Below are 24,803 nucleotides of genomic sequence, written 5' to 3' on the forward strand. Positions count from 1 at the left end.
TGGCCTTAAAGTCAGGCACGTTCGTTTGATTTACATACCCGTATTGGGATTTCCCTGACCCGCGTGGGGCTATTTTTACTTAATTTATGTGTACCCGCTACAATTTACTTTTTGATAATCTTCTTACTGCTTTCTTTTACATGCAAATGTTTTCAAGCATGTAATTAAGGGAAAATTAACAAGAGGTACTGTGAGCAATGCTCACTAAGAATACCCCCCGCTTACCCCAATCTCCCAAAGGGTGTTGGTAATAGGTAAAACTTCAGTATTATGATCCAAAAGGTATCTAGGAACACAGCATCTCCATGCGATGAAAAAAGCCGTTAAAGAATTTAAATGGAAACCATATTGCTACTTTGATGTCCAGTGCGCGTGACCTTTGACCTTTTGACCCCAAAATCGATAGGGAACATCTTCATTCCATGGGTAGTCCATATGTATGATATGGTGACTGTAGGTGGAAAGGATAACGCTTTAGAGCCCGGAAACCATATTGCTACTTCGATGTCCAGTGCGCGTGACCTTTGACCTTTTGACCCCAAAATTGATAGGGAACATCTTCATCCCATGGGTAGTCCATATGTATGATATGGTGACTGTAGGTGGAAAGGATAACGCTTTAGAGCCCGGAAACCATATTGCTACTTCGATGTCCAGTGCGCTTGACCTTTGACCTTTTGACCCCAAAATCGATAGGGAACATCTTCATCCCATGGGTAGTCCATATATATGATATGGTGACGGTAGGTGGAAAGGACAATACTTTACAGCCCGGAAACCATTGCGTCTACAGACGGACGGACAGACAGACGGACAACCCGATTCCAGTATACCCCCCCCCCCCCCCCCCCCACACACACACACAACTTGTTGCGGGGGTTATACTAACTTTGAAAATTAATCTGCTTTAAAGTAATGCCTATCTCAAACATTATTTTGAATCTCAATAATACTTGGGTGTTTATAGTTTCTTTTAGGTACTTCTTATTTGTATGTAAATTAACTGTGATATTTTTTATGATCAGGATCACATTGTAAACTAGGTTGTATAACTAATTGTGCAATCCTGTAGAAATAAAATATATTATCATTATAATCCCAAATTTTTAAGCTCCATTTTAAATTTCAAGACAAGGCGTGGCAATGTATGTGCAATATTTGAAATTGACATTACTTCTACTAACTGCTCTCTTAAACTCTCAAATTCTATATCGTAAATTTGTCCTTATATCAAGTGCAAAAGAGGTGGTTCTTTATTTCAATCTACTACATATAGTATTAACAGTTTTATATATATATATATATATATATATCTGCATTGTTAGAAGACATGCGTGATTATGTATCTATTTTATGCAAATTGACTTGTATTGCTTATGAAACTTGCAGACAAATCAAGATCTAGAATAAATTTTAAGTGGAAAAAGATCAAACTGAAAACACTGTAACTCAATAACAAGCACTATCACCCCAGTTTTTCTGTTTAATTTCCTAGTTCTCCTTCAATGTAGAAATAAAAAATACACTTCTAAAAAAATTGACAATACTGCGAAACTCAGGTGCGAACCTTTTTAAGGATAAATTCATAATATTTAATGCATTGTAGCGTGACTGCCATTCATTTACACACCTGTGGACTACTTCTGTAATGGCCTTTTCGTTTGAAGGGTTATATCACCCTGTTGCTGTTTAATCAGGATTACATTAACTTTTATTCCTGTATTAATCGTTATAACCACTTGTATGCCTTTGCTACCTTAATGCCCGTGTCGTGATTTCTATTTAAAACAGATTACATTGGTCCACAATGTCGTGGTTTTCACACATATATTTTCTTAAGAATATAAATGTATAATAAATCTATCATTCGTATAGAAAGGATTTGTTCCAGGGTGTACTGAAGTAGCAGTTGTATGTTTATATACACAGCAAATACGGATGTGTTCTTGATTGGATGTGTTTTTATGGTATAAGCTGTTAGCGATCAGTGGGCTTAACAGTGGACGCGGTGCTCTCGGGACTAATCCGTGACGTATGCTAACTATTAAATAATGTAATCGATCAAAATAAACTTTTACTTTGATTGGAATGGACAACTGATTCGACAATCCGTGCCAATACCAGCATAAAGGAAAAATAGAGACAATGAAACGTTCAGAAATAATTCTGTTATGGATCCTGTGTGTAATCACAAGGTTTGTAGCGGGACAATCGGGAACAGATATGAAAAATTTGTATACTTACCTGTTTACAACACTCGGGTACAACAAGGATATACGACCGAAACAGAATCAAAACGAGGTTATCTCAGTGTCTGTGGAACTTCTGCTGACTGGCCTTCATGGACTAGATGAGACCAAGCAACAAATGACATCCGTTGGGGTTCTAACTATCAAATGGAGAGACGATTATTTGTCTTGGACCCCCTCATCTTACGGGGGAGCGACATATATTGACGTTCCTCAGGGACTGGTGTGGAAGCCGGATTTACAAGTGCAAAATGGTTTAACGGACTTTGCAGAATTGGGCGGAAGTTTCATGAATTTACGCGTGTCCAATGCAGGGGACGTGACGTGGATGCCTTATAAAGTGTTTGATACAAAGTGTAAAATCGATACGACATTCTTCCCATTTGATCAACAGGAATGTTCTATCAAGCTAGTAGCGTGGAATAGTGATGCCTCAACAGTAAACATTACAAAAGGAACAAATGCGATGCAAATAGATGGAGATTTTAGTAATGGTCAATGGACCATGTCCAGTCCAACTGCTGACGTCATAATAGATGACAATGACTCTGTAATAATTCTTAAAGTAAAGTTAGATAGAAAACCAAAAATTTATGTGCTCAATATCATAATTCCCATGTTATTTCTGATAATTCTAGACGTGTTCACATTTACTCTTCCTAACGACAGTGGGGAGAAAATGTCATACTCAGTTACCGTCTTCTTATCAATATCTATATTTATGACGATAATAGCCAATCTTCTACCGCCTACGTCACATTCGACGTCATATTTAGAAATTTACATTTTGCTAGATGTGGCATTAGGAACATTGATACTCGTTATAACGGCGATTTCCTTAAGGATTCACAATTGGACCAAAGACAGAGAAATACCTTCCTGGGTTAAAATGTTGACGATATTGTCATGGAGGTTACAGTGTCGACCTGCTATCCATTCCATTGATCATGATGAGAATACTGTGAGTCAGATTGACGTCACTAGTTATAATGAAGTAGAGATGAACGTTAAAGAAGAGAAGGATGTGAAACAACATAATGAAAACAGCGGCGAGACTGTACTGTGGACGGATGTGACGTCAGCCATTGACTTTTACATGTTTTTCCTATTTTTATTTATAATTCTATTGTCCACAGCTATTTGTTTTGGACTCTCCTCCTCCGCGTGAGAACTTGAGAATTAGAAATTACTAATAGCGAGCGAAGCTCGCGTCGCGACGAGCTCGCTCCAATGATTACACATATGAGTCACGTGATTTGCTCTTCTTCAGCCGAAAAAAGATGAGTATTACCCATAATGCTTCTGCAAAAATGTCGCCGTCACTGCGGTATACTTCATTGACGAACCCGTAATCAAAATAATTAGATTGTTTAGAAAGTACCATAAACGTTTTTAAATTCCAGACAAGCTTTCTCATAGCTTAAACAATTTTGTTTTTGCTTGGTTTGAGAGAAGAAGAAAAAACATTGCAGCTAATGTGACGTCACAATTTGTAACTGTTTACACCAAGCGCGTTATATTTCCCGCGTTAAATGAAGAGGCGGATAAAAGTCGTGTTGCAAGATGTTCATGGGCTTCGCTCGTCTCAACGGTCACACCGTACAACATATTAGCAAGCGACGCGACGAGCTCGCTCCAATGATTACACAATTGAGTGACGTGGTTTGCTCTTCATCAGCCGAAAAATGATGGGGACTACCCATAATGCCTCCGGAAAAATGTCGCCGTCACTGCGGTATACTTCATTGACAGTCCCGTAATTAAAATAATTAGATTGTTTAGAAAGTACCATAAACGTTTTTAAATTCCAGACAAGCTTTTTCATAGCTTCAAAGGTTTTGTTTTTGCTTGGTTTGAGAGAAGAAGAAAAAACATTGCAGCTAATGTGACGTCACAATTTGTAACGGTTTACATCAAACGCGTTATATTTCCCGCGTTAAATGAAGAGGCGGATAAAAGTCGTGTTGCAAGATGTTAATAAACTTCGCTCGTCTCAACGGTCACACCGTACAACATATTCTGATTAAACTGTTTAGAATACTTTCACATTTACATTTGATCGAATATAGCAGCATTTCATTTATGATGCTACGTGCTTTTAACGCTTCAAAGTATTTTTGTCGGCAACTAATGTATAAGATGTCCATTATCGCCATCAATTAATTTAAACAATATTTATTTTGTATGATTACATATTTGATTTCGCAACATGTGCAAATAGAAGACCTCTCTCGATAATCAATGATGTTCAATGGTTACCTGTGTTATCAGTATTTCTCATCTTAGATTTAATTTACAATCAATATTAACAATCAACTAAATCAACACATTTATAATTTTAGTGGAATTTCCGATATTTGCCAATAAACATAAATTGAAAAAAGTCAATACTGGAAATAATTTGACTTTTAGGTCACCCACTGCGACCTACTTTTGTGAAACTGTGAACTCCTTAAGATACCCCCTCCTCGGGCGGGGAAGGGAGAGCTGAGGAGCAGGTCCAAACCCAAGGACAACTATATAAGTATTAAAACAATCATCTTTACCTCGGAACATTTAGCATACGAACTGTGTGCTTAATCATGGTGAGGAAGAAGGCCTCTTCCCGATTGGTGAAATAAAAGTTTTGTGAGGAACTGATGAGGACTCTCAAAGTCAGTCATTCGTTTAACAACGTAATGGCCACCATACAAGGAGAACAGTATAGAATTTCACCATTCAAAATTATTCTTGTACGAATACATTAGATCATTTTCGTTAGTTAAGGGTGAGAGAGAAACATCATGCAGGGGAATTAATTAACAAAGGTGATTGCCGTATTATGCTTTTTAAAAATATTATGTTCTCCATAACCAACTACAGAATATGCTTTATGGTGTTCTTGCTTCATCTATGATCTCCAAACACTCACGACACAAGAAACAAAGAATAGTCCCGTGGATATTTGGAATTATTACTCTGAATATTACATTGAATGACTATGTTCAACACTCGCATTGAACAATTGTTGGATTCAGTAATTTCACATCTTTATATATATTGTTACACTTTTAATCTGTACTTTTATATAAGATGTTTTAACTCAACAAATGAAACACCTCGGTTTTGTAACCGTGATTCTAGAGTCAGGACAGTTGAAAATGTTTCATCAATTGCTTTCAGATATCAGTTTATTGCTATATGAAATTGTACATTTAGCATAAAATAATTGATTGTGAAAAAAGAATCACCCAACCAGGTCTGGATCCGTCGATTCCACTCCTTCGCTGGAATGAGAGATGTTAATAAGTAATAAGGCGAAGTGTTGGAGCAAACTTTGGAACAGTAATTGAATTTCTTGTTATGGATGCTTCTGATTGATGTTTTGGTGCATAAAAGATAATATAGAAATTTTAGAGAAATACATTGTTCAGACACAAGTACCACATATATATGTAGCTCTCGGCATTAAAAACAAGAGGCACATGGGCCACAACGTTCACCTGAGTCACCCGAGCCCTGCCGCTCTTCAAAAGGTTTCTAAAAGAAATTTGCCCTCTTTAATCGCTTGACAAATTTTGACCCCATAATATGACCGCAACCAAGCTCCATGGGATTGTGACCTAACTGAACTTGAATCCACACATTATGGCGAAATCTCAATATCAATGCCACTAACATGGCCTTGCTGTTCGGGTGAAGAAATGTTTAAAGATTTTCTCCTATATATACTTGTATAATGTAAAATTGGTCCTTGAATTTAGTCCCATCGTGAATCTAGGGTCCATTAAAAAAAACCTTAATTCGAGCGTTTGCATATTGATGAAAAGGTGAAGATAACGAACAGTGATCAATCTCATAACTCTTATAAGCAATATAAAATAGAGAGTTGGGCAAACACGGACCCCTGGATACATTAAAGGTGGGGTCAGGTGCCTAGGAAGAGTAAGCATCCCCTGTCGACCGGTCACACCCGCCGTGAGCCCTATATCCTATTTTGGCCCCACCCTACCCCCAGGGACCGATATTTGAACAATTTTGAATTTCCACTCATTAGGAATCCCATAAGACTTTCTTTTCTAGCCCATTGACTCTTATGTTATCCAATATTTATGGCAAGTTTGGTTGAAATTAACCTTGTGGTTCTGAAGAAATCGAAAATGTGTAAAGTTTACCGACGGACGCCGAACAACAGGCAATCAGGAAAACTCACTTTAGCTTATTGCTCAAATAAGCAAACATCATGCGAGCAATACCAATTTTCAGTGATGGCTTGCATGTAAGTTACGGACGATTTGACAATATTTCAGCTATATTTCTGAGTGACACACTGATAAGAATACATGAACCTAAAAAAGGTTTGGACTTTAGGCCAATAGACGTTTTTCGGCCAAATATTCAATTGCAAGTTAGGAACCTGTTTACACGGACAAGAAATAATTGCTATACATGTACATCCACAATAAAGAATCATTTTATCTATGATATTGTTATCTCAGAGCTCCATCCTTATTAGTCCCCTACCCACGAAATCGAAGGGGACTTTAGGTTTGCACTCCGTCCGTCTGTCTCTCCTTCAGTCCTGCAAATCACTTTTCTACATTTTTGTCTCTGGTCTTGCAGATATTTTTTTTTTTTTTTTTTTTTTTTTTTTTTTACATATTTGGTACATTGCGTAGCCATAACAAGATCGAATTTGGTTTCGGTCCATTGATTTTTCACTAAGTTATAGCCCTTGGACTTAGAAAATAGCAGGAATTATCAGTTTTCCGCACTTATTTTCTCTGCAGATGTTTATTTGATATTTGGAACACTGCTTTGTCATAATAAATTACAGATCAAGTTGGAATTTGGTTTCAGTCCGTTGATTTTTATTAAGTTATGGCCCTTAAACTTAGAAAAATAGCATGGATTATCAGTTTTTCACACTTTTTTGTTTTGCTGGCAGATATTTATTTGATATTTGATACATTGCTCTGCAATAACATGTTACAGATTAAGTTTGAATTTTGTGATTTTTTGCTGATTTACGGTCTTTGGGACTTCTGAAAATTGTGTGAATGATCAGTTTTTCAGACTTTGGTTTTTGTTGTGCTTGCAGATACTCATTTGTTAATTGTTACATTCTTTCAAAGTTGACAAGAACTAGTGGAATCACATCCACACCAGCTTAAAGTTTACATCCAAGTTTCTTATCTCTGTAGATAAGAGTACTACACTCATTAAAACTTCTAGCATAGTAATACAACAATGTAGCTAAATTATTCATGATTACCTACATTTCACAGTTCATTGACTTGGTGAAAGACCTAAACCTAATTATAGATTTGTCTGTTTTAGTAGTTCATTTCCAACCATTCCTATCTTTGTTCCCCAATTTCCCCCTTTACCGTAACCTACATAGGGATCTTTGGATATTAATTGTTGCCAGCGATCTAGTAATTTTTTCGACCGGTAGGTGACTATGTCTTGCCATGCAATACTCTCAGAATGCTTGTTTTCAGATATAAATTTCGCAGATACTCCACAAATAAATCTGAAATGTGCGAAATGTTTTTATAAATTAGAAAATATTAATATTAAATAGTATTATGCAAACAATCTGGATTCCTTTGTGTGCATTTGAAATCTGATTATTTGTTTGAAATAAATAATTTTCTGTACACATTACGAATACTGGGCCATATTTTAGAGTGAATCCTTTGTCGCTCTATGAAAACGCCGTCAGCAGACAACATATTTCCAGATAACAGAGATATCAGAAATTGACAACAGAAAAAATTCTCAAGAGTCTCCGTAATTTATACGAAAGTGGAATCGAAACAGCAGAGACATTGTATGAATAACGAGCATGTCGAGATCTACCGTGCATGATATTACTGGAGATATACTAAGTAATCATATTCCGAAATACGGTGTCCAGGATCGGGCAGGAAGAAAGGTTTGACATTTTTAAATGTCAGTTGACGGGTTGCATACATTGATGCATCCTCGGCGGTCAGCAGGGCAAATCGCGAGTGAATGTGCACGGAGAGGGCCAGCTTTAGTGTTGAACTAGGAAGAAGTGTTTTAGCGCACTAAAACTGATGTCTCTCATTTTATTTTCCATAGTTTTTAAAAAAACATTTCAATGATCATCTTTAAAATGGAAAATTAAGAGTTACGATACATACATTTAGCAGTCACCTATATGTACCTGTAAAAGTGCTTCAACCATGGAACAGTGTTGTGAACATATGATAGTAAATTAAACTTACCAACATACCAAATATTAAAGGCCTATGTCAAAAGACAATAAAGTTATGGTCCGACCCAAACAAATATAAAAACATTCTATTATTTGACCTTTACATAAAAGGACAAGGTCAAAGGTAATCAAAAATGGCACGTGACACACTGTCTTATCATGGTATCAAAGGCCTATCCAAATGAATTATATTCTTTGACCTTTACATAAATGGTCAAGGTCATCAAATATGGCACGTGACACACTGTCTTATGGTATACCAAATTTCAAAGACCTAGCCCAAACACTTCTATTACTTGACCTTTCAACTAAAAGGTCATAGGTCTTTAAAATGGCAGGCGACACTGTTTTATCATGGTTTACCCACATACCAAATATCAATTGCCTATTTCAAAAGACAAAAAGTTATGGTCCGGACAACAAAAATGACCCCAACATTCTATTATTTGACTTTTACTTAAATGGTCAAAGGTAATCAAAAACGGCACGCACCACTGTCTTATCAGGGTATATCAATACACCAAATGTCAAAGGCCTAGCCCAAAATGTTCTATTTGACATTATCATACCAGCTCAAGGTCAAAGTTCATTAAACATGACACACGACACACTGTCTTATCATGGTTTACCCATATACCAAATATCAAAGGCCTGTGTCAAAAGACAAAAAAAATATGGTGCGGACCAAAAAACGCCCAAAATTTATTTGATCTTTACATCAAAGGTCATCAAAATTATACGCGACACACTGCCCTATCATGGTATACCCACATACCAAGTGTCAAAGGCCTATGTCAAAAGACAAACAAGTTATGGCCCGGGTAAACTTTGTATGAGAAGCGGAAGAAGCAGAAGAATTCACATTAAAACAATTTGTTCCCCTTCTGGGAAGGGGGAGCATAAATAGACAATGAGTTGGACTTTAGTTCGAAGTAATTATTTTAAATTCATGTCGCAGAAGGTTCTATCAATGACCGCAGAACTTGGAAATGAGAGGCCTGATACATCACATAGCAAAATGACGATTTGGACAATGTTATTTGTGGAAGTTGAACTTTGTTCAACTACCCTTGGTCATCACGCACTGCGCGCATGAATATGTTGCAATGGACTGCGGCGTGGTTCCACTCTCATCCTCGTTTTATATGAAATAATGCATATCCCAGAAAACGTTCTCCAAATAATACAATCCTATATTCAAAAGGTAAAATTTAAAACATAGACAACTTTATATTTCAAATTATGAGCAGCATATTTATGAACAGTTTCGATCGTTTTACAAAATGATGTGAAAATGTATAATAATTGTAAACGAGCATCGCACGCCAGGCACTATACGGACATTGCACGCCAGACACTAAATGGACGGCTTCATTGATTATTAAAGGAGTTATAGATTAGGTATACTCATTAACACGTCAGAATCTCTGCAGATAGTAAATAAATGAACAACCAATGTTAACTGCGCGAATGTAGTGAAACTATCCTGATAAAAAAGAAATGCATACATGTCGTAGTAATTTTTCGCTGAATGAAAAACTTCGGTACCAATTTTGACGCACCAGATGCGCATTTCGACAATTAATGTCTCTTCAGTGATGCTCAAGCCGAAATTTTTAAAATCCGAAGTAACAATTAACTTGTAAGAGTTTATATCTAACTAATTTATTAATTGTTGTATAGCATGAATCGCCTGATTATTTTTTGTTACATCTAACGTGTTTACTGGATCTATAGTGTATAGAATTTGAGGGCAATACACATGTTTTCATAAAATCTAAACATTGGTCTCTGGAACTCTCAATTGTTCCTAATGCGCGTGATTTAGGCACCAGTAGTCTATCAAATGTACGGGTTCTCGATATTTGATTGTAACCGCTTTTTGTGAAATGTCGACCGTGTCTCAACGCAATAACGCAAGTGGACGTCTGGAAGCAGGTGTGCCATAATTTGCAGTTGCAAGAGATTTCAATTTTGCCCAATATCTCGCCTTTGGAGCAGATATCAATGCTGGTTCAACAAACGATTCTCATAAAGCATTAGACCACGCGTGACAACGTAGGATTACTGCATCCAACTGCGTCATCTTCGTCAACGATTCACAACCGCGTCATCTACATCAGATGCGATTCACAGAATATCAGATCAGACTGTTCGCAATCTACCAAGGAATGCTGGGAATAGAGTTCGGACTGTGCAACATCGCCGGAAAAGACTCGCTGGCAATGGTGACGTCTCCATATGAGTGAAAACTTATCGAGAGGGACGTTAAACATTATACAATCAATGGTCTCAGACTTGAAGAGTATGGCCACGGCAATGCTGGCGGACAGTTTGGTTCAGCGATGAATCTCGATTTTTACAGCATAGGCCTGATGGAAGGCTCGAAGTGCCAAATTGTACGTTTTGCGCAAAATTGCATCCAAGAGGCTGACCAATTTGGAAGGGATAGTGTCATGCTGTGGACAGCAATATCCTACACAGTCAGGACAGCATTGGTTCACGTACAGGGTACTTTGACGGCTCCACGGTATATTGATGAAGTCATACAGCCACACGTGGTTCCAATATTGCAGCATCCTGGAGCAGTATGACAACATACATGTAGCAACGTCATACCACATACTGTACATTTAACACGTGATGTTCTGCAAAGACGCAATATCCAGCTTCTTCCTTGACCATCCAAATTACCAGATTTGAACCCTATCGAATGGGACAAACTGAATAGGCGCATCCGCCCTACCTCAGACTCTGCAACAACTGGCACAAACTTTGCAGTTAGAGTGGGACAACATCCACAGACAGTTTTAGAGACTTGTAATTTCGCCCATGGGAAGGCTTTATCGGGCAGCCATTGGTGCTCGTGGGGACACACCAGCTATTGATCTTGGGTGACCTTGAACTGTTAATGACTGTAATAATCATTATTGCTTGTGATACTTTGATTATTTATCCAGCGTTTACATCATTTTTGAGTCATCAATCAATCATGTATTAGATATGTCTCATGTCTTAAAATGAATACTTATAAGTATACAATTGTACTATGTGTTTTTATCTTTTACGATCAGTGATAGGTGAAGATAACAAACAGTGATCAATCTCATAACTCCTATCATGATTACAAAATAAAGAGTTGGGCAAACATGGACCCCCGGACACATCAGAGGTGGGATCAGGTGCCTAGGAGGTGTAAACATCCCCTGTCGACCAGTCACACCCGCTGATACCTTATATTTTGATAATGTAAACGGAGCAACCAGTGTGCCAAAAACGGCCTAACAATGGGTATGAAATTCGTCAGACAGCAATTAACCCAATCATACGTTCTGTTAGCAAATTGTGTCATTGTATAACGACCATAGAATTTTAGAAATGCTGACTTTAAACGAGACTGTTGAAATTCCTACTAACATCAGCTTGTTTGTCAGTACCCTGCCTCGATTTAAACACTGATCATATGCAGAACAAGCTCTTGCGTACCGAATCAGTTGAGAGATATAAACAACATACATGCATACGAGTGTGATATTGTTTTAAATATATGGAACACTGTTAGCAGTTATCTATCCTTCAAAGTTCAATGGAAACACATTGTTGTTGGATTTTTTCTAGAACAAAATGATAAAACCAAATCCTTAAATTTACTTATTTAGCCTATAGAATATACAAACATAAAATGTTATGTAGATTAGATTCTTTAAGTGAAACTACTTTTATATGTATAATCATGTTAAAAAATCTTTATGTTTCCATACATCAGTATTGAAGTATATAAATGCAGAAGAGCATAAATGTTTTTAACATCTTTGTAAATTAATGTAACTTGACTGCTGTGAAGAGACCAGTATATACTATCCTTAAATATTTATCATTATAACTATACGGTCAACTTACGACTACATACTTTATATATTATTCCTTGAGTAATTTCTATGTTATTCTACTGTTGCTATATCTACATCAACGTTGTATAGGATATTTCTATGACTTCGAAAAATATTTGTAACAACTATTTGAGATATGTTATTATACATATAGTGATATTATGTATTTTCATATAAATTATATATATGCCTTATATAAAATAATAATTATAATAAAATACATTCAATCCAATGGGCCCCTGGCACCATTGGTGAGAATTATGCCGGAGTATCCGAGGATATTTTATCCCAAATAATAATATGTATACAGTGCACTTTCTACTAATGATGAAATTAGAGAGAGAGAGAGAGAGAGAGAGAGAGAGAGAGAGAGAGAGAGAGAAAGAGAACCCATACATATATACAGGTGATAGTGGAATATTGCTACATACATATGGAAAGTTGACGATGGAGAGTATAAATCATACAGTAAAACACAGTTTTAGCGTTTCACCAGAGCCAGGTAAAATGAATTCTTTAAAAGTAGAATTCGTTCTATCCAACCAAGAATTCATTAATAATCTCACATTGGGGAATTAATGCGACTTTGCAATAAGCGTGAATGCACCATAATGCGGGTTCGTTGTAAACGTTTGAATTTTAAAAAAGCGCTTACAACGAATCCACAATATGGCGCATTCACGCTACACAACATGGCTACGTCAACAAACGAAATCGCTTGAAGCTGAGTTTTCGGGTCGTATGGGGCTATAATAAACATTTGGAGGTATATTTGGACACAAGCACAGGAGGAAAATATGTTAGGGATTGTTAATATTAAATTTATGAGACGCAAGAATACAGCGATATAAGATCTCATCCGTGCGCAAGTTTTTATGCGCCGTAAATCGTCGGTTTTTATAAGGGCCGGGTCAGTAGTTCTCTGCTCTGCTCAGAGAGCTACAGCTACATGTAGGGAGGAATAAACTGAGATTGACGCTGCTTGTTTTTGTGAATTGAAGTAAATCCGCTACAAAGCACTTTGGAATTTTGGAGGAGGGATTGTTGTATTCATTTTGAAGGAGGGGTTGTTGCTTTCAAGTATTTATAATATACGATCTGCTGTTTTGCAACAGGACTGCAATTAAGACCACACTCAGCAGAATACACCCGAGAGAGGTTCACAGAGAGATAATTCGTACTCTAAAGTGTGTCCTCTGATCACCTGGAAATAGTTCTGTACACGCGTAATGATTTTGTTGACTGGTTCACACAGAATTGTGTGACCACCATAAAATGGCGCGCCGCTTCACCAGACTTAGCTCCAATAGAAAACGCGCGGCAGGTGATGAAATAACGCGTGAAGAGAAATTAGACAGGTAACATTATGGACTGGAAAGCTATAATTATGAGTCTGGATCAAAGTTACATAGACATCTTGTAGACAGTATACATCCACGAATATCTTAATGTGTAAAGACAACGGTGGATCTCACTGAATATTGACTTCTCGCATATTAAAGTTAAAACTCTTAACTATGTTATTCGTGTGTTCATAGAAATATCAATTCAAAAAGAATGCGGGTATTTTGCTGCATCACATTGAAATTTCGAAATACTGATAATTTTTGAATAACTAAAATTCTGTTGTACCATTTACAAAAATATTTGAAGCGTACTTCATACTTTTGTCAGAATTTTAAGTTTGATAAAAATAAACTTAAACCACGTGATGTCTGAACAAAAAGTAAGTCTAAGAAAAGTACACTTACTGGAAATATTCTATATACATGTACATAGTATGGAGGTTCATAAGACAGAAGGGATTGTGAAAATAACAACAAAACTAATGGGAAGTTTGATATTGTGAGACACTTACGAATTTTCACAGATATAGTGGCGAGCGTCATTACAGTCATGATCAAACCATTGGTTATGGGAATGTGTGTCCAGCAAAAGACAATGTTGTTCGTTGTGTCTGTTGTCAGGCTCGCCATGTGACCAGCTGGTGAAGTTGAACGCTACTCCTCTAGGTTCCCAGATCCATTTACCCTCTATTGTCCAATCAGAACCGCCCAACCAATATTGGTGATCTAGAATTTACAGATTTATCGTTATGCTGAGGTTGGGGGTGTTGTTGTCTCCCATAAACCATGAATGATATAGTTGGAATGGAAAAGAGTGAAGTATGAATAATAAACAAATTCTGTTGTTTGAAAATATGAAACAAAATGTATGAATATTTCATTGACCGTTTTTCCATAAAAATGAAGCGATTGAAAGTTACCGTTTACTCGTTGAAGCAATTGTTTCATAAAAGTTTGCTCCTCTGCAGTTTCAATATGAGCCAGGTAACCACCGTGTAGTTCACACATTCTCTGTATAGAAAATACATATATAACCATAGGGATGTCATTCACACAATGAACGTATTCGTGAATGTTGAAAATAGTTTCAAAGATTTACACCCGTTATTTTGTTGAGAAATAGATACAACCAATGCAAAATGAAAAGAAAGTTATACTATGTTGGGAAATTTCAATCTCATAATCACTTTTAAAGGAAACGTGGAAAATAGAGAAAAAAAGTATCTTAGTTTGTATCGTACCGTGGCCTCCACCCATGACTCCCTATCGCGACTGACATGGTAACAAGAATTCTGATTCACCGTCCAACCATTCGGACAAGTCAAAGCTACATTTTTAAAAGAAAAACTCCATTTACATATTGTCACAATTTGAGTTTGTTTTATTATGCTTGTTATGGCGTTCCATAGTTTGTTCTCATCATATAGTCGTTACGGATAGTTGGTCACGGCTGTCAGACCGGTTTGTAAATGCTTACGTGTTAGTTCTGACCAGGCCGTGGAAGTGGGAAGGTGTGTCCGCCCAATGTGAGAAAATGATAGACCTGTGTGGTCGAGAGTTTTACCTGTGTGGTTTATTGGACCTGCGTTGTATGTACATTTAGTAGGGGTGTTCGAATGATGTTCCTGTGTGGAAAGTGAAAACACAATTTTGAGCATTTCGACAGCGGTGACCAGCTGTGTGTGTTATTGTATGGCTCGAGCAGGTGCTCGCAACATGTATAACATGGCGTTCTGAGATATTTGAACAGCGTTGGCAGGGTTGCAAATAATTTTAAAAATCCAGGGGCCATGTGGGCTCCTAACTTAACAAGTTTTACTAGCCCACATTGATATTTTGGGGCCCACATTTTCAATGAAATGTTGAAAGCAATAACAAAGAAGAAAAAAAACTTTTTACATGATGTTTTAATTTAATTGAACTCAGTTTCCATTTCCAATTCCTGCAATCTCTCAAATACTATCTCTTCATCCTCACTATCAATGTCATATTCACTTTCAGTCTCACTCTCATTCCCAATTTCACTCCTAGACTCTCCTTCCATCTCTGTTTGTTCATCTATATTACTCTTTGTCTCAATAACATCATCTCTCTCAGACTCTGATTCCTCTCCAACACTCAAAGGGACACTCTTTTTCCTTCTTTCTGTCAATCTTCAATTCTTTGTCAAAAGAAACTGTGTTATGGCATTATTTGGATCAAATGATTTAATGCCATCTGACAAAAACTTAATAGCAAGGATGTTGTTTAAGGAATTTTGCCCTAATCTATTTCTCAAGTCTGACTTGACAATTTTGAGCTGAGAGAAACCTGTATAAATTTCCACATCGTGAATCTAATCGCGCGTCTTATGACGTTGATCCAATGAACAGTCTGTCTCTAGAAAACGTTTTATCGGTAGCAAATAGTGAAAACGAAAGTGCATTTAAAAGTAGAGTCAAACCCCGGTCGGGTTCCGGAAAAGTCCGACAAAATTTTTACTCGCCATGTGGGCGATAAGATCCTTAAGATTTTGTCGCCCATAGATAAAATTACTCGCATTTGCGAGTGGGCGAGTGGTTATTTGCAACCCTGGTTGGAGAACGACCTATAGAAATACAGGAAATACGTTCACGGCTACAGAAACGTTGAGCGAGTGGTGGACAAAGTGTCACCACGTGTATGAAGACAGCCAACGACTGTTGTGTAAAGTGTGGTAACTCTTTAGTCAACGTATTTTGTTTCGCCATCCTGTGTAACATATTTCGAATTCGAGAGACAAGTCTGCTGGTTTTCTTACATAAGGCAACATAACGTAACATTTAGCTTTAGTCGGGTACACGTGTAATCGTCTGTAAATTCATATTTTTTTTTTTTGTTTGTTATATTTTTGTTTTGTTTTTGTGTGTATGCGTGTTGTTGTGTGCATGCGTGTGTATGAGTGTAGATGTTACTTGCTATATTAGTGAGCACGATAATAAACTTGTTGGCACATACTCTTGATCTTTCTTCAAAGAACGGTTTGCAGCGAGGGATTATTTCCATGCCATTATCACAAATTGTGACAATTGGGGGCTCGTCCGGGATGGAAATATTTTGAATAACAACTTCCTTACGCTGATTAAACTGAGCTTTGAAAATGGAGAAAGAGTTAGAGAAATTAGTAGAAATTGGGCAGAAGTTAGGTTTGCAAGGAGATAAGTTGTTGGAATATGTTAGAGAAAAAGAGAAAACTGAAAGAAAAATGAAAGAAGATAAACTGTTGAGAGAAGAGAGAGCAAGGGAAAGGGAGGCAAAAAGAGAAGAGAAGGAACTGGATTTGCAGATAATGCAATGTGAGCAAGAAGCGAGGAGAAAAGAAAAAGAGTTAAGCATGGAAATGCAAATGAAAGAATCAAACATTCAAATGTCATTGTTAGAGAAACAAATCCAGTTAGAGTTAAAGCAGAAGCGTTATTATTAGAAATTAACTCTAAACATGAAGGTGTCCCCATAGCCTCAGGTGTTCAAGGTCGTGCTAAGTTGCCTAAGCTTCCTCCTATTAATGATCAAAGAGATTGTATTGATGCTTATCTGCAAAGATTGGAAAGGTTCGCAGGAAATGCTAAGTGGTCTAGGGATACATGGTCAGTAAACCTTAGTGCATTGCTCACAGGTACTTCTCTTGAGGTTTATTCTCGTTTGTCGCCCGGTGATGCATTTGATTATGACAAGCTCAAATGTTCATTGCTTCAGAGATTTAGATTATCTGAGGAAGGGTTTCGTGAGAAATTCAGAGGTACTAAGCTAGATAAGGGCGAGAATCCTCCTCAATTTCTCGCGCGCATAGACAATTATTTAACAAGGTGGATGGAGCTCGCGAAATCCCCACCTACGTTTGAAGGGTTAAAAGATCTAATGTTGCGCGAGCAATTCATTTCAAGTTGTAGCAAGACACTTGCTACCTTTCTGCGTGAACGTCATCCAAAAGACATTAAAGAAATGACGTGTTTAGCTGAACAATTTATTGAAGCGCACGGTGTTTTTTCATTTTCTTATGACCGCACAAATTATCGAGTAGAGACCGATGATGTGAGATAAGTTTCAGCAGAGGTTCAGAAGAAATCTTTGCCAAGTGCAGGTAAGAAAAAAAAATGTTACGAATGTGGACGTACAGGTCACATAGCTAGGGATTGTTTTGATAGGTTAAAGAAAGGATATCATCCCAACGCTAACAAATGCGCGGCAGTGTTAACTACTGATGCAACCTCTAAAACGACTTCCCGATCTGGAAAGGCACAACTCCCGAAAATAAATGTTGAGGATGAGAATCAACAAAGGAATCAATCCATTAAGTCAGGTAAACATGTTTGTTCTTTGTGTATATTGTCGGATAAGTTAAGAGATTGTTGCATACAGGACAACCAAGTAACGTTACGTTGTGGACATATATTACCTGTCATTGGTGGAGCTTGTCGGGTTTGTCATGATATGCCAGTTTTAGATGGGCATGTAGGCAATCATTCTGTCGAGGTTCTGCGAGATAGTGGATGCAGTGGTGTTGTGGTAAAACACAGTCTCGTTTCTCAAGATCAACTGACAGGACGGAGTGTGGAATGTGTCCTCATTGACGGAACTGTCCGGAAAGTTCCAGAGGCATACATTAACGTACATACACCTCTCATATCAGGTAAGGTAAAAGCTCTATGTATGAACAATCCAGTCTATGGTTTAATCATAGGTAACATTGGCGCTAGAGATCCATCAAATCCTGACCCAGAATGGGACAATCGCAGGAATTATAAGGATGTAGTGGGAAAAATCCGCAGGAAATGGTGAAAGGCTTAGCTGTGCAGACTAGAAGTCAAATTCAGAAGGAAAAGGAGAAATATAAATCACTGAAGGTAACGAGCATCACTGACAATTTGATCTCAGCAGATGATATGAGAGTTGCACAGAAAGAGGATGCTACACTAGATAAGTATCGGGAGTATGCAAGGACTGGTACGCGAAAGTTCACAGGACAACAGAATGTGTCTTGGTTTGTCATGGAAGATAATTTGCTTTTCCGATATTTTCAGTCTCCAAAGGTGAGTAGCAATAAAATCTTTAGACAATTTGTTGTTCCATCACCATATCGTATTACAGTCATGAATCTTGCACACGATTGTGTATTGTCTGGTCACTTGGGAGTGAAAAAGACGACAGCAGAGTGTTGTCGAATTTTTATTGGCCAGGAGTACAAGGAGACGTGGGAAGATACTGTATGTCTTGTGATGTGTGTCAGCGAACCGTACCAAAAGGTAAGGTTTATCCTGTTGCGCTAGAGTCCATGCCCCTCATCGATACTCCATTCGAGCGAGTTGCTGTAGATTTGATTGGACCCATTTTTCCAGCAACCGATCGTGGAAACAGGTATGTACTTACCATGGTTGATTACAGTACTAGATATCCTGAAGCTGTTGCACTCAAGGGCATCGAGACAGAACGTGTTGCTGAGGCATTGTTTGAATTCTTCACTAGACTTGGTATTCCTAAGGAGATTCTATCAGATATGGGGACCCAGTTTACATCTAACCTGATGAAAGAGGTAGGTCGTTTACTTTCTATTGCACAGCTAACAACAACTCCATATAATCCCGCTTGCAATGGTTTAGTGGAGAAGTTCAATGGAACACTCAAACAAATGCTAAGACGTATGGCCGCTGAAAGACCCAAGGATTGGGACAGGTATGTAGCACCTTTGCTGTTCGCATATCGCGAAGTTCCTCAAGAAAGCATGGGATTTTCCCTGTTTGAATTATTATATGGACAAACAGTTCGTGGACCGATGTCAGTACTACGAGAGATGTGGACAAAGGAACTAAAGGATCCAGAGGTCAAGAGCACTTATCAGTATGTGTTAGACTTAAAAGAACGTTTAGAAGAAACATGTGAATTAGCAAAAAAGTCATTACAGAAGTCCAGTCAGCGCTACAAGAAATACTACGATCGGAAAACAAAGTCACGTTCGTTTAGTGTCCACGACAAGGTCTTAATCCTCCTCCCTACAGACAACAATAAACTACTCATGCAATGGAAAGGTCCGTTTACCATTGTTTCTAAATCTGGTAAGGTTGATTACAAAGTTGATGTTCAGGGCAAAATCAAGACTTTCCACGCCAACCTTTTGAAGAAATACGTCGAACGAGAAATAGATACTCGTGAAGTTCTAAGTTCTTGCTCCGTCATAGAGGAAGACGCATTTGAGAATTCAGATAGCGAGAGTGATTTTCCTTTAGAGGTACCGCCTGCCGAAGCTAAGGAAACATTTGACGACGTGCATGTAAGTTTGTTCCCAATGTTGCTGTTGTTGCTTGTCCTTTGACTGACTTAACTAAAAAAGGCATTCCAAACAAGGTTGAGTGGCGCGATGAACACGAAAGGTCTTTTAATGATTTAAAGGCATTGATCTTATACGCCCCAATTCTTAGACTCCCAGACTTTAACAAAGATTTCTTTCTCAGAACAGATGCTAACGCTTCTGCTTTAACTCTCTCTAACTGGATTTGTTTCTCTAACAATGACATTTGATTGTTTGATTCTTTCATTTGCATTTCCATGCTTAACTCTTTCTTTTCTCCTCGCTTCTTGCTCACATTGCATTATCTGCAAATCCAGTTCCTTCTCATCTCTTTTTGTCTCCCTTTTCCTTGCTCTCTCTTCTCTCAACAGTTTATCTTCTTCCATTTTTCTTTCAGTTTTCTCTTTTTCTCTAACACATTCCAACAACTTATCTCCTTGCAAACCTAACTTCTACCCAATTTCTACTAATTTCTCTCTTTCTCCATTTTCAAAGCTCAGTTTAATCAACGTAAGGAAGTTGTTATTCAAAATATTTCCATCCCGGACGAGCCTCCATTTGTCACAATTTGTGATAATGGCATGGAAATAATCCCTCGCTGCAAACCGTTCTTTGAAGAAAGATCAAGAGTATGTGCCAATAAGTTTATTATCGTGCTCACTAATATAGCAAGTAACATCTACACTCATACACACGCATGCACACAGAAACAAAACAAAAATATAACCAACAAAACAAAAAAATATATGAATTTACAGACGATTACACGTGTACCCGACTTTACACAAAAGTCGTTGTCTGTCTTCATACACGTGGTGACAATTGTCACAATTTGTGATAATGGCATGGAAATAATCCCTCGCTGCAAACCGTTCTTTGAAGAAAGATCAAGAGTATGTGCAAATAAGCACTAATATAGCAAGTAAAATCTACACTCATACACACGCATGCACACAACAACACAGGTAAAACTCTCGACCACACAGGTCTATCATTTTCTCACATTGGGCGGACATACCTTCCCACTTCCACGGCCGTAACGACTATATGATGAGAACAAACTATGGAACGCCATAACAAGAAATGCTCTTCATTGTTGAAAACACGGGTACGAACTGCGCCGCTTCACACTGGCATACTTTCATGAAGTGCTAACACCATCAAGGTCTGAACTACGATACTTCAAGCCTGATGCTTCATAAAAAGTAGGCCGGTATGAGATGCTGCAGTTCATTCCCTCATGTATTTTCAAAAATGAAATTAATTTCTTATATTCACATTCTACTTTCATTTCTGTTGGAAAACTCAGTAGTTACATTACACATACTCTATTTATCTGTATTCATACGCGTATTGTTTACAACTGCAACGCATTCATGAAGAGATGACTATCATTACAATTTATACAGATATCAAAGACAAAAACATTGGAAATGAAAGTAAATGAGTTTTTATCGTTACGTTAGTCAAAACTGTACTACCCAAGTTCGTTTTTCAAATGAAAGTAAGAAACAGAATATCTAATTAAAATTCCAAGAAAATTAAAAGAGTATTTGAAAATATTTTTTTGCTACGACTTAAGAAAAAAAAACCTGCAAGCTTTCATTTTACATGTATCGCATGCAAAATATTTTTGAAACACATCAAAACCCTTTACTAAGGCAACTCCGATCCTGGGGTTCACAGTACAGGCTGAGCCAGAAGGAAGAAATTCATCGCTAAGTACAAAGCAAATTATGACGTAGAAGACACATATGAATGATATATCCAAAGCTTCGCTTTCTTTATTACATAAAACATTAATCTCACAACACGATTTTAGAACATATTGTACATTGTTTATAACGTAATCAAAATGTCAGGTCAGTTCAAGATAACAGAATTATACTTAGTACACAGATGTATGTATTTATGGAGAATGACAATACAATGTACGTGTATATACGCATGTATTACACACTAGAATAATTTTATAGCGCAAGGGCTTCTAACAGAGCAGACTCACGCACTTCCGACACCAATACTGAATCAACTGAAGTTAGACACAATAGGTTTCACTTACGTATCAACAACTTAACACACGTGATCGAAGTTTTATGGCGCTTATGTAACACACTTTAACCAAGAACAACGTAATATATGGAATTTTAATATTCATGGAGAAAGAAACACTGCGTCTATCGTTTCACATGTATACTGTAACAGAGACTGTGTTGTCACTGCTGGAGATCGAACACGGGACCTCTTGCACGACAGCCCAGTTCTCTGAAGGTCGAGCTAAAGGATTGACCTACAAGAGTTAGTAGGAAGGTCGTGTATATAATACTACAACACCTTTCCTAGTCTATAACTTTGAGTGATAGCTTTAAGTCAGATTTACCTTGAGGTCACCATCTAAACACAAATACATGTACACAATAGACCATTAGAAAAAAGAAATTAATTATTACACTGAAGTTAAAGTCAAAATAGAGAGTTAATGTTGTACGAGTTAATTATACCTCCATTAACTTACCAACAGCGGTGTGGACGAAAGCAAGAAGTAGGATGCCGCCTTTTCCCATGTTAGACTTAGACACTACACTCCAACATACATGAATTCAGTCAGGGTCAACAACGATAACAACTCCAGTGTCACTTGAGTTTGCATAATCGTCAGCCATCTTAATACCAATCTATATGCTTGGCAGTTTGTTTTAATTATGAAGTTTATATGTTTTATTTCATTGTTAAAGATATTAAATTTGTGTTGAATGCCGGTATTTTTAGAAAATATGAATAACAGTAAATTTATTCAATCTGTTTTACGTGGAATGAATGTGGAATATTCTGACTTGAAGTAGATCAAACTAACACTATGGATCACTGAAGCAATAAATGGTGCACACCATTTTGATTTTCTGTAAGCTTGGCCCAGAACAAAATTTAGTGTATTACACTCTGTGGTGTCTGAAGAGCTTGACTTGCATGTAGATGTTAAACGCACCCACTAAAAAGCGTTTCACGAGCGCACGATCAGCTGCCTGACAGAGTAGGCTGTCAATCGATAGGTCATCTGTTTGAATCCAAGCTTCGTCTTATGCTACATGTTGCGTACGAGGTGAAACATTTATGTATGTTGTCGTTTTCTGCTGTAATTTGAACTGTGATGTAGGCGCCCCATCCAGTCCAAATGACTTTCACTCGTTTCATAAAGGAATGAAGTTAGTTTTTATCAATTAATCTTATGCTTGTAGGAGTTATGAGATTGATCACTGTTCGTTATCTTCACCTTGCATATAGCCTGCTTTGGAACTGTTAACAGTGTATAAACCGCGAAACGAAGCTGTGCATAAAAAGCTTTATAACTACTTTTATCCAGGCTATCAAATAGATATAAGCAAAAACGGCAAGTTCATTCCGTATAATTTCATTTTTAAAAGACATAAGAAAGGAATTAAGTAACAGTAGGTATTTCTCCTATTATTAATCTGAAATCAATGTGACGCGAAAGATACCGTTATACTAACGTATTTAAAATCAGGATGTGGTTTGGCTGAAGCAAACCAATTCATACAATATAAATTACACTGATGCATGCCAATCAACCATTCAAAGTGCTTGTTACAACTTAAATTGAATATATTATTCACAACGTTATTCATAAGTTACATTTTTATTTACATGTAATTGTATACAACTTAATAACATGGGATGATTTCAGCTTCTCCATCGTCAACTTTCCATATTTATGTAGCAATATTCCATTATCACCTGCATATGGTGTTTATATATCTCAACTGATTCTATACGCAAGAGCTTGTTCTGCGTATGGTCAGTTTTTAAATCGAGGCAAGCCTCTGACAAACAAGGGTTTCAACAGCCTCGATTGAAGTCAGCATTTCGCAAATTATATGGTCATTATAACGATCTAGTTTGTCAATACAACCTATCATTGGGTCAAATGCTGTCTGACGTGTTTCATACCGATTGTTAGGCCGTTCTCGGCACACTAATTTTGACTATGGATAACTCCGTTTACCCGATCAGGATATACGGCTCACGGCGGGTGTGACCGGTCGACAGGGGATGCTTAATCCTTCTAGGCACCTGATTCCACCTCTAGTGTGTCCAGGGGTTCGTGTTTGTCCAACTATCTATTTTGTATTGCTTTTTGGAGTTATGAGATTGATCACTGTTCGTTATATTAACCTTTCATGTATTTGTGGTATGTTCTTATGCAAGGTAGCTTACCTCGATTTAAAAACTGACTATACGCAGAACAAGCTCTTGCATATCGAATCAGTTGAGATATATAAACACCATATGCAGGTGATAATGGAATATTGCTACATAAATATGGAAAGTTGACAATGGAGAAGCTGTCATACAGTTGAGTTGTCAGTTTGCCGTTAATGTCTACTTTCAATAAAATATCTAAGTATGAAGCAGAAGTGGACGACTGTGTGGTGTCCTTTATTTCGAGCTCACAGGGATATATCAAATCGACATATGAATGAAAGTTGTTATTGTTAATAGACAAAACGTCATCGATATATCGAAATGTCGAATTGAAGGCCACAGCGAGAGATTTTTCTTCTCACGTAGAACTTTTTGAATAAATTCTGCTTCATATGAATATAGGAACAGGTCAGCTAACAAAGGAGCACAATTCGTCCTCATGGGAATTCCAACAGACTGTTGGAAGACCTGATCACCAAAGACCACGAAGATATTGTCAATGAGGAACTCTAGCATATTTTTTATTTCAAATTCAGAGTACTTGTGCGTGGAATCAGAGTGGTGTTTAAC

General features: G+C 37.4%; 2 protein-coding genes across 3 annotated transcripts in view; one reads left to right on the forward strand and one right to left on the reverse strand.

Annotated features, from left to right (window-relative positions):
* The window catches only part of LOC125649541 (perlucin-like), a 31,346-nt gene extending 8,701 nt beyond the window's left edge, over positions 1–22,645 (reverse strand). The window contains exons 1-5 of one of the 2 annotated variants that reach the window (XM_048877142.2): positions 22,528–22,645; positions 14,953–15,038; positions 14,632–14,722; positions 14,224–14,437; positions 5,402–5,515 (exon numbers count right to left, since the gene is read on the reverse strand). In XM_048877142.2, the coding sequence (XP_048733099.1) occupies positions 5,476–5,515; positions 14,224–14,437; positions 14,632–14,722; positions 14,953–15,038; positions 22,528–22,576 (480 nt within the window). In that variant the 5' untranslated portion in view covers positions 22,577–22,645 and the 3' untranslated portion in view covers positions 5,402–5,475. Of the gene's footprint in view, positions 1–5,401; positions 5,516–14,223; positions 14,438–14,631; positions 14,723–14,952; positions 15,039–22,527 lie in introns of those variants that run through there. The other variant, XM_048877143.2, reaches the window with a different exon arrangement.
* Positions 1,949–4,637, forward strand: LOC125649536 (acetylcholine receptor subunit alpha-like). Its single transcript, XM_048877124.2, has one exon. It carries the CDS (start codon positions 2,146–2,148, stop codon positions 3,415–3,417), a length of 1,272 nt encoding a protein of 423 aa, XP_048733081.1. The 5' UTR covers positions 1,949–2,145; the 3' UTR covers positions 3,418–4,637.
* Positions 22,646–24,803: the final 2,158 nt, after the last annotated feature.

This window comes from Ostrea edulis, chromosome 5, assembly GCF_947568905.1.
Source record: "Ostrea edulis chromosome 5, xbOstEdul1.1, whole genome shotgun sequence".
Taxonomy (NCBI): domain Eukaryota; kingdom Metazoa; phylum Mollusca; class Bivalvia; order Ostreida; family Ostreidae; genus Ostrea; species Ostrea edulis.

Excerpts from the sequence above, each read along its gene's own strand:
- LOC125649536 (XM_048877124.2), top strand. The coding sequence starts at position 2,146 with ATGAAACGTTCAGAAATAATTCTGTTATGGATCCTGTGTGTAATCACA.